A 19,345-nucleotide genomic window follows, 5' to 3' on the forward strand; every position below is an offset into this window, starting at 1 on the left:
CATTTGTGGTACATGGGTGTCACTGGCAGGCCAGCATTTATTGCCCATCCCTATTGCCTGAGGTTAGCTGAGAGTCAACCACATTGCTGTGGCTCTGGAGTCACGTGGAGACCGGATCAGTAAGGATGGCAGATTTCCTTCCCTAAAGGACATCAATGAACCAGATGGGTTCATTGTCATCAGTAGATTCTTAATCCCAGATTTTTTTTATTGAATCCCATCTGCCATGGCGGGATTCGAATCCGGGTCCCTGGAACACCAGCTGAGTTTCTGGATAATCCCACTTGGCCATCACCTCCCCATGTGATAGATAAGGTACATCCATTCTTTTCAGTGGGAGGTGGGGAAATGGTTCTTTATTCCTAGCATGGGGGAAAGGGCATATTTTAACAAACAAAAGATTGCATTTTTTGACCAGATTACCACCCACAACCTGAGAACGGTTCCATTTTCATTTACAAGTCAAAACCCCAGAACTCTTATCACTCTACTCTCTGTATGCCACTCACCACTGTCCTGATTAATAACCTCAAATACCACTGTCAAGGAGCAAGCAACGTATTTTCATAACCACTATGATAATAACTGTCAGTTCCTCCCCCACTGTGGGAACCCCTACTTACATAAACCTATTAATCACTGGCAAGCTTTCAACAGTTGATGCATGTGTTATACTCATGTAATGAAAATTTCTGAGATTGTGACTGTGGAGAGGTGTAATGCAGACTAGTGGGTAGTGACTCACTATTTACAAATGTGTTACACATTTCGATCCAACTGTCCGATTCTCACTCTGTGCAATGTCATTGTGGATTGACTCATATATAAGAAGTCTTTGGAGTCTGGCCAGCTGTGGTGCTCCAGAGTAATATGTGGTATTGAAGAGTGGACTCCAAAGCTGGCACTGCCCTTAGCCAAACTATTCCAATGCAACCACAACACTGGCATCTACCCGACAATGTGGGTAATTGCCCTGATGTGACCCATTCCCACAAAGCCAGTGCAATTTGGCCAATGACCATTTTCAAGAACAGCGAACCTAACCATCTTTCTTTGACATCCAATGATAGTCCATGTCCAAATGTAGCAACTTTCATGCCAAGAAATGACTACCTCCAACAAGAGAGAATCTAACCATCACCCCTTGACATTCAATGACATTACCATCCCTGAATCCCCATGATCAACATTCAGAGGTTACCCCTGGAAACTGAACTGGACTAACCATGCAAATACTGTGGCTATAAGAGCAGGTCAGATCCTATCATGAGCATCTCATCTCCTGACGCCCCAAAGCCTGTCCACAATATACAAGACACAAGTCAGGAGTGTGATGGAATACTCCTCACTTGCCGGAGTGAGTACTGCTCCAACAACACTCAAGAAACTTGAAACCATCCGGGACAAAGCAGCCCATCCACCAACTTGAACCTTCACTTCCTCTACTATTGATGCATGATAGTAGTAGTGTGTATCATCAACAAAATGCAATGCAAGAATTCATCAATGTTCCTTCAACAGCAACTTCCAAACTCATATCCTCTACCACCTAGAAGGACAAGGGCAGCAGGTATCTGGGAACACTATGACCTGGATGCCCCCCTCCAAGTCCCACACCATCCTGTTTTGGAACAATGGGTCCAATTTTACCATTGTGTTGCACCTGTTTTCGGGCACGATAACTTGGTAAAGTGAGGTGTGAGGCGAATAGTGCGATCCGCACCTGCCTCTGCACTAATTTCCCCCTTTTCCAAGGCCCAAAAACAGGTGCAATGTCAATTTAAATGCATGTGAATGGGTGGACACCCAAACTTACTGGCACTTCCCCCTTTACCATCACATTCGCCCGTCCAGGTTAAGACACGCTCAGCAAAGGTCTGTTTCAGGCACTCCAGCTTCTGAAGAGAGAAATTTAGACTTCCGACCGCTCTCTGACTCAGATTGGTGGTGAAGGGGGAGGGGAGGTGGGTCAGATCATTCTCTGGTGGGGGGGAGGGGAGGAGGCGGGTCAGATCATTCTCTGGTGGGGGGAGGGGAGGAGGCGGGTCAGATCGTTCTCTGGCGGGGGGGAGGGGAGGAGGCGGGTCAGATCGTTCTCTGGGGGGGAGGGGAGGAGGCGGGTCAGACCGTTCTCTGGGGGGGAGGGGAGGAGGCGGGTCAGACCGTTCTCTGGGGGGGGAGGGGAGGAGGCAGGTCAGACCGTTCTCTGGGGGGGGAGGGGAGGAGGCAGGTCAGATCGTTCTCTGGGGGGAGGGGAGGAGGCGGGTCAGATCGTTCTCTGGGGGGGAGGGGAGGAGGCGGGTCAGATCGTTCTCTGGGGGGGAGGGGAGGAGGCGGGTCAGATCGTTCTCTGGGGGGGAGGGGAGGAGGCGGGTCAGATCGTTCTCTGGGGGGGAGGGGAGGAGGCGGGTCAGATCGTTCTCTGGGGGGGAGGGGAGGAGGCGGGTCAGATCGTTCTCTGGGGGGGAGGGGAGGAGGCGGGTCAGATCGTTCTCTGGCGGGGGGAGGGGAGGAGGCGGGTCAGATCGTTCTCTGGGGGGGGGGAGGAGGCGGGTCAGATCGTTCTCTGGGGGGGAGGGGAGGAGGCGGGTCAGATCGTTCTCTGGCGGGGGGAGGGGAGGAGGCGGGTCAGATCGTTCTCTGGGGGGGAGGGGAGGAGGCGGGTCAGATCGTTCTCTGGGGGGGAGGGGAGGAGGCGGGTCAGATCGTTCTCTGGCGGGGGGAGGGGAGGAGGCGGGTCAGATCGTTCTCTGGGGGGGGGGAGGAGGCGGGTCAGATCGTTCTCTGGGGGGGAGGGGAGGAGGCGGGTCAGATCGTTCTCTGGCGGGGGGAGGGGAGGAGGCGGGTCAGATCGTTCTCTGGGGGGGGAGGGGAGGAGGCGGGTCAGATCGTTCTCTGGGGGGAGGGGAGGAGGCGGGTCAGATCGTTCTCTGGGGGGGAGGGGAGGAGGCGGGTCAGATCGTTCTCTGGCGGGGGGAGGGGAGGAGGCGGGTCAGATCGTTCTCTGGGGGGGAGGGGAGGAGGCGGGTCAGATCGTTCTCTGGGGGGGAGGGGAGGAGGCGGGTCAGACCGTTCTCTGGGGGGGGGAGGGGAGGAGGCGGGTCAGATCGTTCTCTGGGGGGGAGGGGAGGAGGCGGGTCAGATCGTTCTCTGGGGGGGGGGAGGGGAGGAGGCGGGTCAGATCGTTCTCTGGGGGGGAGGGGAGGAGGCGGGTCAGATCGTTCTCTGGGGGGGGGAGGGGAGGAGGCGGGTCAGATCGTTCTCTGGGGGGGGAGGGGAGGAGGCGGGTCAGATCGTTCTCTGGGGGGGAGGGGAGGAGGCGGGTCAGATCGTTCTCTGGGGGGGAGGGGAGGAGGCGGGTCAGATCGTTCTCTGGGGGGGGGAGGGGAGGAGGCGGGTCAGATCGTTCTCTGGGGGGGAGGGGAGGAGGCGGGTCAGATCGTTCTCTGGGGGGGGGAGGGGAGGAGGCGGGTCAGATCGTTCTCTGGGGGGGAGGGGAGGAGGCGGGTCAGATCGTTCTCTGGGGGGGAGGGGAGGAGGCGGGTCAGATCGTTCTCTGGGGGGGAGGGGAGGAGGCGGGTCAGATCGTTCTCTGGGGGGGGGGAGGGGAGGAGGCGGGTCAGATCGTTCTCTGGTGGGGGGAGGGGAGGAGGCGGGTCAGATCGTTCTCTGGGGGGGGGGAGGGGAGGAGGCGGGTCAGATCGTTCTCTGGTGGAGGGGGGCAAGAGGGGTCTGCAGGCGATCGGTGGGGGGGACGGGGGGGGGGGTTCGCTGTCACTCTGCAGGCGATCGGTGGGGGGGAAGGAGGGGGGGGTTCGCTGTCACTCTGCAGGCGATCGGTGGGGGGGAAGGAGGGGGGGGTTCGCTGTCACTCTGCAGGCGATCGGTGGGGGGGAAGGAGGGGGGGGTTCGCTGTCACTCTGCAGGCGATCGGTGGGGGGGAAGGAGGGGGGGGTTCGCTGTCACTCTGCAGGCGATCGGTGGGGGGGAAGGAGAGGGGGGTTCGCTGTCACTCTGCAGGCGATCGGTGGGGGGGAAGGAGGGGGGGGTTCGCTGTCACTCTGCAGGCGATCGGTGGGGGGGACGGGGGGGGGGGTTCGCTGTCACTCTGCAGGCGATCGGTGGGGGGGAAGGAGGGGGGGGTTCGCTGTCACTCTGCAGGCGATCGGTGGGGGGGACGGGGGGGGGGGTTCGCTGTCACTCTGCAGGCGATCGGTGGGGGGGAAGGAGGGGGGGGTTCGCTGTCACTCTGCAGGCGATCGGTGGGGGGGAAGGAGGGGGGGGTTCGCTGTCACTCTGCAGGCGATCGGTGGGGGGGAAGGAGGGGGGGGTTCGCTGTCACTCTGCAGGCGATCGGTGGGGGGGACGGAGGGGGGGTTCGCTGTCACTCTGCAGGCGATCGGTGGGGGGGACGGGGGGGGGGGTTCGCTGTCACTCTGCAGGCGATCGGTGGGGGGGAAGGAGGGGGGGTTCGCTGTCACTCTGCAGGCGATCGGTGGGGGGGAAGGAGGGGGGGGTTCGCTGTCACTCTGCAGGCGATCGGTGGGGGGGAAGGAGGGGGGGTTCGCTGTCACTCTGCAGGCGATCGGTGGGGGGGACGGAGGGGGGGTTCGCTGTCACTCTGCAGGCGATCGGTGGGGGGGACGGGGGGGGGGGTTCGCTGTCACTCTGCAGGCGATCGGTGGGGGGGAAGGAGGGGGGGTTCGCTGTCACTCTGCAGGCAATCGGTGGGGGGGAAGGAGGGGGGGTTCGCTGTCACTCTGCAGGCGATCGGTGGGGGGGACGGGGGGGGGGGTTCGCTGTCACTCTGCAGGCGATCGGTGGGGGGGACGGGGGGGGGGGTTCGCTGTCACTCTGCAGGCAATCGGTGGGGGGGAAGGAGGGGGGGGTTCGCTGTCACTCTGCAGGCGATCGGTGGGGGGGAAGGAGGGGGGGGTTCGCTGTCACTCTGCAGGCGATCGGTGGGGGGGAAGGAGGGGGGGTTCGCTGTCACTCTGCAGGCGATCGGTGGGGGGGAAGGGGAGCAGGGGGTTGCGATCGGTTTGAGTAGTGGGACGGTGTGTGGATTTAAGGACAGTTGTGTTGTGGGGGTGGGGCAATGCTTGTGGGGGCCATCAGTCTCGGGCTGCTTGATCCGCTTTTTGTGGCCCGGGAGTGATGTGGCCCGGGTGTGTTTTTAAATTTTTTTTACTGCGCATGCGGAGTTCAAAGTTCCGATTGGAGCAGCAGCGTTTCAGACACGGTAACCACCCCCCCACCACAGCACGATTCAGATTCACCACTTTTTTCAGGCTGTATGTATGGGGGCGCCTGAGAACAGGTTTCCAATTCAGATCTGAATTACGCCCAGATTCAGCACTTAGAATCAAAACGGCAATATCACCCCCAGTATCACCCCCAGTATCACCCCCAGTATCACCCCCAGTATCACCCCCAGTATCACCCCCAGTATCACCATTCCTTCACTGTTACTGGGTCAAAATCCCAGAATTCCCTTCTCATACCCACACCACACGGAGTGCAGTGGGTTACGGAGCCAGCTCACCACCACCACCTGGTTTGATAGAGAGGGGTGAGTAAGAACTGCAATAAATATCCATGTTCTCTGATGCCTGTCTGTGGAGTGAGTTGTTGAGGATACGCCTCAGTAGTAAAGAATGTGTCAGTGCCTCCACTATTTCTACCTTTACCCTCCTTGGATGCATCTCATCTGGTCCTGCTGAGATGTCAAGTTTAAGTAAAGGCCAAAATAAGCAAACTACTGAGGATGCTGGAGTCTGAAACAAAACGCACTATAAAAACTCAGCATGTCTGGCAGCATCTGCAAGGGGAGCAAATAGAGTTAGTGTTTGCAGTCTATCTGACGCTCCATCAGAACTGAAGAGAGGGAAAATGTGTTGGATATTAAAGCAGCTGGGAGAGATTGCAATAAGATGTAGCAAACTTAAGAACAAGAGATTGACGTGTGTGTGTGTGTGTGTGTTTTCGTGTGTGTGTGTTTTCGTGTGTGGGTGTTTTCGTGTGTGTGGGTGTTTTCGTGTGTGTGGGTGTTTTCGTGTGTGTGGGTGTTTTCGTGTGTGGGTGGTTTGCATTGAGACAAAAAGGGGTTATTATGTCAGCAAAAGTTGCTGAATTCAGTGTTGAGTCCTGAAGGCTGTAACGTGCCTAATCCAAAGATATTTTGGGCTTTACTGGAGCATCGCAGCAGGCCAAGAATGGACATGTGAGCGTGAGAGCAAGGTGCTGAGTTAAAATGGCACGCAACAGGAAAGTTGAAGTCCTGATGTGGGCTGAATGAAGGTGTTGTGCAAAGCAGTCACCCCATCTGTGTTTAGTCTTCCCAGTGTTGAGGAGACCACACAGGGAGCAGTGAATACAGTACAGTACAGGTAAGCTATCCAACAATTTTTGCACCATCTTTTGTCTCAGTTTCTTCCCCTTTCAGTGTGACATGGGCAGCATCTTCTTCCTTTGTTGTTTAATTTGATTTATTATTGTCACATGTATGCAGTGAAAAGTATTGTTTCTTGCACGCTATGTAGACAAAGCAGAGCGTACATCGAGAAGGAAAAGAGAGGGTGCAGAATGGAGTGTTACAGTCATAGCTACTGTGTAGAGATAAGAGTTAGTGTAGAGTTTTAAATGGAGAGAAATAGAGTAAAATTATAGAATCCCTACAGTTCAGAAGGAGGCCATTCAGCCTTCAAGTGTGTACTGACCATAATCTCTCCCAGGTCCTATCCCTGCAATCCCACGCATTTACGCTGCTAATCCCTAGGGTCAATTTAGCATGGACAATCAACCCAACCCACACATCTTTGAACTGTGGGAGAAAACCGGAGCACCTGAGGAAACCCACACAGACATGGGCAGAATGTGCAAACTCCACACCGACAGCCACCCGAGGGCAGAATTGAGCACAGGTCCCTGGCGGTGTGAGGCAGCAGTGCTAACTAGTGTGCCACCGTGCTGCCCCTAAAAGATAGAATGAGAGGGTATGCTGGGAATAGCTTGCAAGAAGTCACCACACTCCGGCGCCGTCTTGGAAACATATTAAACATCAACATCTAAATAACTAACACAGCTTTGACAGCACTATCTACACCCTGAGCACAGTTAGAAAAAAGTAAATTATTCCTATTTTCATAATTATGTGTTGAAGAACAGAAGTTCCTCACCCAAATAACACTGAATATGTCCAGATTGTATATGGGTGGATGACCAGACTAATGTCTGTGGTATATTTATATTTTTATTGAAAATATATTTTTCTACACACAGCAACAGGGCAAAATAAATCAATAGGTGCATCAAGTAATAATTTATTAAATATGTTAGGTAAGAAAGCTGCGAGATACAACATCAAATGATGTACAACCATTTAATAACAATTGAGTTGAATACTGCTTAACATTAAAAATATACAAGTCTGGCAATAGCTTAATTTAATGTATCTTTTTCACCAAGTTTTCTCATTTTCACTCTGGGAGACTCGAATTCTGGCTGGCATATTGTGCTTTGAACTTAGAATAGTGGTTACCCAGTCTGTGTTTAGTCTCCCCAGTATAGAGGAGACCACATTGGGAGTAATGAATACTGTACAGTATAGACATCCTATCCAGTTAGAAGGTACATGGTTATGAGGGTCACTGTTCTAAGGTGGCTGATGGAGGCAGTGACGTTGTGAAGCAAATCACAGCTCAGCCCAAGATTGGAGACAGCAACAAAACACATCCCCATCAGGTGACAAGGGAAGATTGGGGGGCAGGAAATTTAAATGCGTTTTCTATTCAAAATTATCAAGGTAAATGCGTGCACCATAACTGCGACGAGCAAAGTTAACTCTGACCCCAAGTTAAACTGTTTCACAAGATCACTGGCAATGGGTGGGATTTTCTGGCAGTGTGTGCCCCAAGAACTGGAAATTCCCACCCCAGTTCAACAGATCTTTAAGTGGTCCTCCAAATTTTCTGTTCTGCACGGCTGAGAAGGGAAAGTTTCGGCCAATATTCATCGAATCATAGAAACCCTACAGTGCAGAAGGAGGCCATTCAGCCCATCAAGTCTGCACGGACAACAATCCCACCCCAGGCCCTATCCCCACAACCCTACATATTTACCCCGCTAATCCCTTTAACCGACACATCCCGGGACACTATGGGCAGTTTAGCACGGTCAATCAACCTAACCTGCACATCTTTGAACTGTGGGAGGAAACTGGAGTATCCGGAGGAAACCCAGACAGACAGGGAGAACGTGCAAACTCCACACAGGTAGTTACCCAAGTCAGGAGTCCCTGACTCCCTGGTCCCTGGAGCTGTGAGGCAGCAGTGCTAACCTCTGTGCTACTGTTCAAACAATTTTTTCATGAAATATAGATAGATATATAAATCTTGAATCAAAAGTGTAATAATGACCATTGTCAGTTGTCATAAAATTCCATCTTGTTCAGTAATGTCTTTAGGGAAAGAATTCTGTCACCTTTAGCTGGTCTGAACTACATATGACTCCAGATCCACAGCAATGTGGTTGATTCTTAAATGCCCTCAAGGATGGGCAATAAATGCTGGCCCAACCAGCATTGCCCATATTCGATGACCAAATGAAAAAAAAGATAAATCTTGAGCCTCAAAAATAAACCTACATTCTTATGATCTACAGGTTTCCTTTGGGCCTCCAAACCAGGTAAACCAGCAGATTGGTGATGAGACCATGACAACACAGTGACACCAATCTTCACATCTGCATGAATGGAGACTCACTTACAGGACAACTTTACACACAAGGTAAGTGCGCAAGATTGCTTCATCTCCCAATGACAGCTCAAGTTACCAGTTACAGGCCTATACAATCAATCTGGAATTTTATTCATTCTATAACAAAAGTTACTTAAAGATAACAACGCAAGACTTGGTAAACAGTAAAAGCCTAACGCTTTACTCACTGCTACTAGATTGTCATCATTTGCCTGGGAAACCAATTCAGTCACTAAAATATTACGTTTCCCAGTTGATCAGACATTGTCTACAATCTGGCCTAAAATCAGTCCACAATTCACAATTACAAGCAGAGTTACGTCTGCTGAGCTTGCTAAATCTTCATGAATATCCATCAGGGAACGCTGTAGTTTTCCATCCTAAACAGCAGAATGCACAAGCAGTTTATCAAAGATAGAGTGATGTGATTCCTGTCAGAGTGATGCAGAGCGAAAGCAGGAGACCACAGCTGTTGACTGGACCAGAGTTTGGGACTGGAAAATAAAATAAGATAAAGAAAATGGTGGTAAATAATTGTCCTCTGGAGCCAGGCTTTAACTGTAGTCAAATCAGAATAAGCTTTAGTTTTTTTAAGCAACTTCTATTTCATAAAATCACTTCACACTGAAGCACAGAGCGTTGACTTTTCAAACTGTAATGTTCTTTTACTCTTTATTTTGTTAAATTCTTCTAGTTATGTTCAATAAGTTATGTTGCTAGTTGGTTCTCTCTGCCATTCCACCTGGAAGTGTTTGTGGGTCTGTGTAGATGAACTGCTATGTCAGTATTGAGTCTGTAAGTTTTCACACACATACGAGCCTCAGGACAGCACAGCTTTCAAGTCAAATATTTCCACTTTGCTCCCCTGGTGGTGTCAGCCAACCCTAGGTACCAGCCAGTGTAACAGTGCAGAGAACGACTTATGTAAAACTCCACTTACGTTCATCAAAGGAAAAGTTCCCAAGTCCAGCTGGTGATATTCCTCCTTGGAGTCCAATTCCCAGACTCAGAACCTCCTTGGCACTGTGTGAGTTAACCCAAAGCCGCACGAGTTCATGATTTTCATTCTCTTTAAGAGATGTCAGGTTTGTTCCAAGTAGATCTCGTAAGTTTTGAGCAGTGAGTTTCTGAAAGATATAAAATGGAGATAATACAATAATCCTCACTCTTGTTCACAGAAACAGGCCAATTAGCTTAACTGACATTTACAATCCTCAGAAGTAAATAACAATAATCGTGGTTACCAACCTTGCAGCCAGAACACTTCAACCCATCTCCTGCAGCGACCTACCCAATCAAATCCTGAGTGTTTATATAGTCTCAGCTACAACCTCTTACACCAGCTAACAACACCACTCAGATGGATTTAACTCCAATTCTGATCCCACTCTCTCCACTCAATCAGAACTGTGTGTCTCTGGCAGGGTGGTTCTATAAATTGCCTCTCTCTATAGAAATATTGTGGGTGAAATGGTCTCTGGAGCATGAACACAATTGGGTAATAATGAATCATTTGTCTGTTGTTGTCCCTGCACCATTTCACTTCCATTATGGACAGGGAAATCAAACTGAAAATCGATTCTGACATTCTTTACTTAATAACAGGCAAGGAGTTCATCTCGTTCCACTTTAAATCCGCTTGAAATATGACAAACTTCTTGTTATTCTCTTTCCGACACAGCTGAGAAAATAATGTTCCCCTTGTGGCTTCTGTCCAGGTAAATTGTCATAAATATAGCAATTATGTGACAGTGATCTGGTCTGTGGCGATAATATTGATTGGATTGAATGACTGACTGTTTTCGGGCACTGTATCTAGTATCTGATTGGTGTGTAAGGCAATGAAACACTGAATGATGTTACAATCTTCCATTGATACCTACTTTCACTTCCACTGGGTTGAGTCCGCTGAATGTCTGGAAGTCCATGTTGATGTTACCGGTCGCTAAATGCTGTAAATCAGATGCTTGTGCACCACCTTGTAGGGAATAGAAAGATCTGTCAGATTAATTTGTACATATTTATATGTATAACTCCACACAATATGGAGCTAAAGTGAAGATTTAATTTATTTGGTATTAGCTACAAGCTTCCCCAGCTAAAGATTGCAATGAATTGAAAAGGAAGTTCTTGAGTAATTCTTCAAATAATCCTTAAACCAGAGTGTCAGGTCACTTACCGACATACGGTTTGATGAGTTTATAATAAGCACTGACGTTCCCAGCTTGATCCTGAAATGCTTCTTTAGCAATCCCAAAAATGATGTCTTTCTTTGCCTGAGTGCATGTGGAGATATCGAGTGGCTTGGCTTTCCTGCAACAGAATGGTGCTGACATTAGCATTTTGTTAACATTAAACCTTTTCAGATTTTACTGCCCTCTATTCAGTGATTAGATTAACATTGCAGCTTTGCTTCATTTAAACAGAATCTCTGTTCACAAAGCGGTTCCTCTAGGTCTTCCAGAGATGTGTCAGGTCATTGCTGAGGCAGACTAATGGTGGGGATATTCTGTGGGCTCCACTGATGATTTGATTTGCTTTTGTCACATGTATACAGTGAAAAGTATTGTTTCTTGGGTCACTGTACAGACAAAACATATCATTCATAGAGTACAAAGGGGAGAAGGAAAGGATAGGGTGCAGAATATGGTGTTGCAGTTATTGATAGGGTGAGGTGAAAGATCAGCTTTGTATCTGATGGGACCATTCAAAAGTCTGATGGCAGCAGGGAAGAAGCTGTACTTGAATTGGTTGGTACGTGTTCTCACATTTTTGGGTTCCTTGATTACGCAGGCTGCTTTCCCAAGGCATCACTAAGTGTAGACAGTATCAATGGGTGGAAGGCTGGTTTGAGTGATGGACTGGGCTACGTTCATAACCGTTTGTAGTTCTTTGCGGTCTTGGGCAGGGCAAGAGCCATATCAAGCTGTAATACAACCAGATAAGATACTTTCTATGGTGCATCTGTAAAAGTTGGTGAGAGTCATGGCAGACATGCCAAACTTCCTTAGCCTCCTGAGAGAGTAGATGTGGCATCAAGGTGTTTCCTTCTTCCAACTTGGACTCTCAAATCCAACATCTGCAGACTGGCAGCTTGAATACTGTTGGATTTACAGAGCACAACTGTGAACAGTCGGCTAGTTTTGCTGCTCAGTCAAGCAGTGGATATTCTCAAACTGTTCAAATGTTTTCTACAGGAAGCACAGGGCTTAGAGATCAAATGAAAATATTGTCTCCATACCATACGCCACCATCTTTATAAACATGAGTTGGTGGAATGTCATTGCCTTAACTGAAACAGTAGATTTTCCAGAACCTGACACTCACTTTAGTTCACTGGGAGAGATGGTTCGGAGTTGCTCTTCACTCAGAGTACACAACGCTGTACCACCAATCACATCCAACACAGCGGCATTTAGTGACCCAGGACCCTGTAGGTAATTTTGAATAATTGTGTTTGTCTGAAACAACAAGAAACAGAGAATGTTCACTTGATTCACTTTCGCTTCACACACAGTCAAAACTCAATGTTTTCTAACTAGTTCCAGCTAGTTCCAATGTTTGGCCCATATCCCTCTAATCCTCTCCCTTTTTTTAAATATTGCTTTGTACCTGCCTCAACCACATTCTCTGGCAGCTCATTCCATAAACACATCACCCTCTGCGTGAGAAAGTTGCCCCTCATCCCTTTTAAATCTTTCCCCTCACCTGAAATCTATGCCCTCCAGTTTTCAATTCCCCTACCCTGGGAAAAAGACTATGTCTGTTCATCCTGTCTATACCCCTCATGATTTTATATGCTGCAATAAGATCGCTCCTCGTTCTCCGACGTTCCAAAGAATAAAGTCCTAGCCTGACTAACCACTCCCACTATTGTCCAAGCAACAACCCCATAAATTTTCTTTGCAGACTTTCCACTTTATTAATGTCTTTACTATAACAGAAGGACTAAAACTGTCACACGATACTCCAAGTGCTATCTCACCAATGACTTATACAACTGGAACATAATGTCCCAACTCCTATACTCAAAGCCCGAACTGATGAAGGCCAGTGTGCGAAACACTTTCTTCACCATTCCGTCTAGCTGTAAGGCCGCTTTCAACGAACAATGTACTGGTATTCCTTGGTCCCTCTGTTCCTCAATGTGTAACAAACAATACTTTTCACTGTATATGTGTTTGCTACATGTGACAATAATAAATCAAATCAGATTAGGACACAATATGGTGAACTTACTAGAAATCTGAAATCAAAACAGAAAACAATGAAAGGTCAAAACAGAACACAAGTTCCTTCAGAGATTATCTAACCTCCTCTGTATCTCCAGCACACTTTGTTGTCACTGCCATCAAAAAAGATATTGTCAGAATCTGATTTTTTGATGGATTTCATTCCTTTACCATGGGAAAAGGAAAGTATCAAATCTGAGAAAGGGGTTCCCATTCCCTCAGGGAAAATATTTAATGGAGAATATTTCACCAAGTCTTCTTTAAGAGAGTCATAGAGCGGCATTTTGCGGACGCGCTCGTCCCAAACCCAGACAATCCTTCCCAAGGTCAATGGGCCTTTATACGATCCTATCCTGCCCAGTACCATTCCTGTGGCAGGTGAGATGAGAAAATTTCCCCCAGTGCATCAGAAGCCGGCAGCTAATCCTTACCGTGTTAAGATTTGGACTATTCTTTATAACGAGTGCGAGGGTTTCCACAGTTGTTATATTCCACATGCTGATTTCCTCTGGACCATACACAGTAATAATGAATCCCAGCTGTTGTATTTGTTCTTCTCCTAGTCCATTTGGGTAGATCTATTCCAAAATATCCAAAGTACATAATTAGTTCAAGGTTACACCCTCCAAATACTACACCTTCAACATTTTCTTGTAACAACTGGGCCAGAATCTGACCACCGTTCACACCAGTGGGGTTTTCCCATCCCGCTGCAGTGAACAGAGATTTGGCTGGCCACCTCGTTGCAGTGGGAGCGTGGTGTGAACAGCCAGATCTTCGTTCTCTTATCCAGCTGTGTAATGGGATTTCTCTAATTTTGCCATGCCCACATGAGAACTTAATGGTTGAACTTCCCAAGACTGCACAAGACCAAGTGGGTCGCTCTCCTGGTGTCAGTTTTAATATTGGTGACCCCACGTCTTCTCCATTCAGTCCATTCAAACCCTTTCTGGAGTGTCTCAATGAGGAAATATAACAGGATAACATAACTCAAAACCCAACCACTCAGCTTATCATTGAAAGGGAAATAAACAGCACGTTAGGTGTGTAATTGAGGGAACGATTACAGCACTAAAGCTGCAATCTAATGTTGTTTAAGATGCGCCAGGGTTTTATAGACCACCATTTTATTTGGCATCCACTGATCTTTAAGCTCCACTAAGTGAGCTGCCAATAATGAGTGGATGTCCCCTAATGGTCAGTTGCTTTGAGCACTGGAAGTGTTCAACCCAGACAGCTGATGCTCAAATCTCGCAGGCTTACCTCGCCCAGCTTCCTTTTCAGAATGAGAAGCTGGTCTTTGCTGAAAGCTATGTGTCCCAGTTCAGTGAGGTTAGTCTTCAGCACACTATTGTTTAAACAGGCATCCAACTGATCAGCAGGGTAAAATGCAGCCAACAATAAATTGCTGGTCATTTCACTTGTAATGAAGCTCTCGGTACAATCTGTAAATATGAAACAAATTTGATGCATGAAGTGTGCAAATGCCAAAAGTAAAATGTGGAATGAAACCAATGTGTGTCTGTAACTTTGAGCAGACTTCAGTGAATGGAATTTTGTTTTAAACAATGCAGGGAGGTGAGATGAAGGCTGCAGTGTTCAATGGTTTGACTGATCCATATTTGATTATATTAGTTTGGTAACTGATCCTTGTAACGGTACCTGATTGCTTAAGCCTGTATTTAGAGAGCTAAGAAGTATGAGAAAATTCCAGAAATGATCTGGGCTCTGAGTGTGAGTATGTGTGTACAAAAGCTCTAAGTTCTGAGATGTTTTAAAGTTCTGTAAATAAACCTGTGATTCAGTGTTATTTTACGTTGGATATCATAATGCTGCCAATCAGCACTTTGTTCAGCATGTAGGGAGCAAGGTAGAACCAGAATGAGGTAAAGTCATTCACCCCATCATTTTCATCAAATCCAGCCTCTCTTTATCATAAGAATAATAAGAAGTAGGAACAGACTTCGGCAATTCAGCCCCTCGAGCCTGCTCCACCTTCAATACAATCACAGCTGATCTCATCTCAGCCTCAACTCCCCTTTCCTGCCCATTCACACAGCCCTTCAAACCCTAAGTAATCAAAAATCTGTCTATGTCTTCCTGAGATTTACTCAAAGTCCTGGCATCTACCGCACTTTGAGAGAAAGAATTTCTCCTCATCTCTGTTTTAAATCTGCTACCTCTTATTCTAAAATCGTGGATTGCCCTACAAGAGGAAACATCTTCTCTTGGTCTACTTTGCCTATCATCTTATACACCTCAGTTAGACATTTATGTTCTTCTCTGCTGGGAATGCTAAGCGATGACATGTCCATAAATCCACAATTTTATGACTCATTGCATTAGCATTCATTTACTGAGAGTGAACGGAGAGAACTGGTTATAAACCTTTCTTAAGACACTGAGAGGCGGGAAATCTAAATGTTCAGCGCATTAACAATATCTCTCTTGCATATTTCCCTGCAATTCCCATTGGGTTTCTCCTTTCTTCTCCCTCTGGATGGAATTCTTTCATCCCGCCTGCCACAGGAATTGTAGCGGGTAAGGGGTGGACCACGCAAAGGTTCATTGATCTGGGGTGGGATCCTCCAGTATTGAGTCGAGCGCATCAGAGAATCCTGCTCTGTAACTTCAGCTGAAATCAATGGAAATGTCAACTGATTCAAAGATACACCAGCCAGTGATGAATCACTAAAAGAATGGATATTTTTGGAAAGCAACCATTCCAAGCCTCAAAAAGGGATTGAAGTTGACATGTATTGCTACTGTATTTTTATATTGATACAAAATGTCACAATAGGCACAACCTTTATCCCACCTTCTGATATTTCATAAAACATCAAATAACAGAACACTCTCTTCACGAAATAGGGTTCAGCAATGTTTTCCTCATAAAGATTAAGTGACTTATATAACCTTTGAACCATTCTACCTTCAAAAGTTATGTAATTTTTTTTAACCCTTCTCAAGAAAATAATTGCCAAACACTTAGTTCATGAACATAGTGCTCTGCTTCTTTGTCTTAAACAATGCAGGAAGTTGAGGTGAAGGCTGCAGTGTTCCATGGTTTGACTGATCCATGTTTGATTACATTAGTTTGGTAACCGATCCTTATAACTGTACCTGATTGCCTGAGCCTGTGGTTGGAGCTGGAGAAGTGAGAAGTCTGAGAAATCTGGGCTGTGAGCTGTGAGTCTGTGTGCACAAATGTTGTAAGTTCTGAGATGTTTTAAAGTTCTGTAAATTAATCTGTTTGGTTTGAAAACTCGAGTAATTTCTGCAATCATTCAGGTAGCTAAGGTATGCACCAAACTGGCAAATGTATAACAAAAATTGGTGACAAGGATGGTGATGAGAAGTTTAACTTTACCAGCTCCAGGACTCTTTCTTCATATCCAGAATATCCTCCCATATCATAGGAGTGAAAGGTATTAGCTCACTTCAGGGAAACACACTCTGAATGTAGCAATTATCTGCAAAAAAGAGTGCTAGTACTTTGCCTCAGAGCAGAAGCTCAGCAAGTGTTCACGCAGTTTAGCAAAGCTATATCTCTGCTTGATACAGCAGTAAATGCTCCCACAAAGTACTTCAGGACAAAGGGAAATGTGCTTGTCAAATGATATATATTTCATGGAGATGCTGGCGTTGGACTGTGAAGCACAATAAGAAGTCTCACAACATCATGTTGAAGTCCAACAGGTTTATTTGATTCACTCCACATGATATCAAGAAACAGCTGGATGCACTGGATACAGCTAAGGCAATGGGCCCTGATAACATCACAGCAATAGTACTAAAGACTTGTGCTTCAAAAAGTGCCATACCCGCTCACCAAGCTCTTCTAGCACAGTTACAACATGGGAATTTACCCAACAATGTGGAAATTTACCCAAGTGTGTCTGGTCAACAAAAAGCAGGACAAATCCAATCTGGTCAATTGCTGCCCCATTAGTATACTCTCGATCATTAACATGGAGGCCGCATTCGGCCGAGTGTGGCATCAAGGAGATACTGTGGAATCGGGGGAAAACTCTCCACTCCTTGGAGTCATATCTAGCACAAATAAAAATGGTTGTGGTTGTTGGAGGTCAAATGTCTCAGCCCCAGGACATCACTGCAGGAGTCCCTCAGGGTAGCGTCCTAGACCCAACCAACTTCAGCTACTTCATCTATGACTTCCATCATAAGGCCAGAAATTTGCTGATGTTTACACAATATTCAGCACCATTCCTGACGTCTGAAGCAGTCCATGTCCAAATGCAGCAAGACCTGGACAAGGCTTGGGGCTGATTAAATGGGAAGTAAATCTTAGCTGGTGCCTTGGATGGCCAGAGAAATGTGAAGCCACAGTCTCGTAATTCATAATTAAAATCTCATGAAGTGCTCAAGGGGTGTTAACAGTATTCATCCTGTTGTCTCACCAGGAAATCCAGTCAGGCCTACAACAAGAAATACTTTGCTTCATTGTGTGTTACTTACCAGTGGCGCGTCTCACTCTCCTTTTAAATAACACCTCACTGAATCTTTGTGATTCTTTCTCACCACCAGCCTGTAGAGTGGGAAATAATATTCTGAGAGTCTGTTTGTGATACAACTCAAATGAACAATTAACTCAGAAAAGAAGTAACCAACAGTGAACATATATCAAGTAGGTTATACCCACCAGTCAATGCATGTTACAAAATCATAGAATCAGAGAAAGTTTGCAGTGCAAAGGGAGATAATTTGGCCCATGGCTGGAATTGAACCCGGGTCCCTGGCACTGTGGAGAGGCAGTGCTAACCATTGTGCCACTGTGCTTTCAAAATGGTTTTGATGTTTTAAATGGGTTCAGTTGTTTCTATAAACACTCGGAGAGGAATATGGGATTAAGTGGAATGTCAGGCATAGAGGTCGCAATGCACTATGAACCCACCCAGATTTTGTGCTGCCTACTCATTTCAATGAGGTAGCGAGCAGTCCTCTGAGCCGTGTTACTGACTGGTTCCACTCTCAGCTGAGGACACAGTTACATGCCTGGTTCGCATGTTGTGCAGCCAGGCTGAAGCTCTTAAAGGCAGTCTGTCCCTCTTAAAGAGGAGCTGCACTCATTGAATAGAAGCTGCTGTGACTGTCTGCAGAAGGCTGGGCTGGAAGGTAAAATACAGCAACAAGCCAGTGTGAGGTCACTCAGGTTTTGTGGCTGAGGCGTTGGAGGTTCTACTGACAGAGGTGGAAAGGAAAGCTGTTACATTTCCACAGAGGGCCCTCAAGATTCACCCTGAGCAGGGAATAGGCGGTCAGGGTTAGTCAGTTCTCAAAGTCTGGCCCTGGCTGCAGTGTCGGGAAGTGTTCACACAAGTGGTCAAAGATAGTGATGCATCTCCGAACAGTCCCAAACCACCACATTTAACTCCTCACACTTCTCAATGTACCATTCACCACACTCACACACACCTTCCAATGTTACTAGAATCATAGAATCTGACAGTGCAGAAGGAGGCCATTCAGCCCATCTAGTCTGCACCGACCACAATCCTATCCAGGCTCTACCCCCTAACCCGATGTATTTATCTCGCTAGTCCTCCTGACACTACGGGGCAATTTATCATGGCCAATCAGCCTAACCTGCACATTTTTGGACTAACCTTGCACCTAGCCCTCCACAGAACTCCAATTATTCAGCTAAGGTAGACACATAATCCAAACACACTGCAACATGCTTACTGAGGTTTGATCCTCTTTCATGCTGGAGAAGGTGGCCCATAAGCACCTAAGGGCAGATAAGCCTCTATCTCCTGATCCCTCAGGAAGAGACGCCGCTCCATATCACAAAGCTGGCTATGACCAAGGCCATTGGACTTGGTGTCACCAAGAACATCCAGGATAATGGTGTGCTCCGGACTCATCCATCTTCGCAAATCCCACTTTGCACTCATCCTGCTATGCAACATGAAGTGCCATTTGCCAACATTGGGACCTTGAACATTTTGCTTTCTATCCCACCTCTGCCTCCCCTTCCGTTTTCAGATACCCAAAGACTACTGCCCGGCCAGTCAGCACAGCCTCCGTGTGAAGGCTGAGAACACCGCTGGGCCTCTGATGAAACAGCACAGTGGGTTTATCTGACATTGACAGCCACCACGACAGTTTGGCACTGTCAGCTTTGTGGAGAGTCGCTGGGTACAATCGAGCAACACTAACCAGGGTAAAGGGATAGATTGTGTGCCAGCGCACTGGAGAATGTAATCACAGGCAAACTCTGGTGGTGCAGACTCAATGGTACAGAGGAAGTTTGATACGCATGGCAATGTGAGACTGGGACAGAGTATCTTGGAACTATCAAGAAGCAGGGAGGATTTGGTTCCGACTTGACAA

The 19,345-nt window shown here is 47.5% G+C and overlaps 1 protein-coding gene across 1 annotated transcript; it reads right to left on the reverse strand.

Annotated features, from left to right (window-relative positions):
* Nucleotides 1-9,164: 9,164 nt before the first annotated feature.
* LOC145355178 (mesothelin-like protein) lies at nt 9,165-13,271 on the reverse strand. Its single transcript, XM_080207091.1, has 6 exons — nt 13,239-13,271; nt 12,084-12,217; nt 10,936-11,069; nt 10,640-10,734; nt 9,697-9,883; nt 9,165-9,250 (listed from the first exon to the last, which is right to left on the reverse strand). Exons 1-6 carry the CDS (start codon nt 13,269-13,271, stop codon nt 9,165-9,167), a joined length of 669 nt encoding a protein of 222 aa, XP_080063217.1.
* Nucleotides 13,272-19,345: the final 6,074 nt, after the last annotated feature.

The sequence above is a fragment of the Carcharhinus amblyrhynchos genome, chromosome 18, assembly GCF_965287045.1.
Source record: "Carcharhinus amblyrhynchos chromosome 18, sCarAmb.v2.hapA, whole genome shotgun sequence".
Taxonomy (NCBI): Eukaryota; Metazoa; Chordata; class Chondrichthyes; order Carcharhiniformes; family Carcharhinidae; genus Carcharhinus; species Carcharhinus amblyrhynchos.

Bases quoted from the DNA above. Each gene is read 5' to 3' on its own strand.
- LOC145355178 (XM_080207091.1), bottom strand. From the start codon at position 13,271: ATGCCGCTCTATGACTCTCTTAAAGAAGACTTG. The intron at 10,735-10,935 runs GTAAGTGACCTG...ATTCCCTACAAG, and splicing joins ACTCATCAAACCGTATGTCG to GTGGTGCACAAGCATCTGAT. The intron at 9,251-9,696 runs GTAAGTGGAGTT...TTTATTTTCCAG, and splicing joins GAACTTTTCCTTTGATGAAC to TCCCAAACTCTGGTCCAGTC.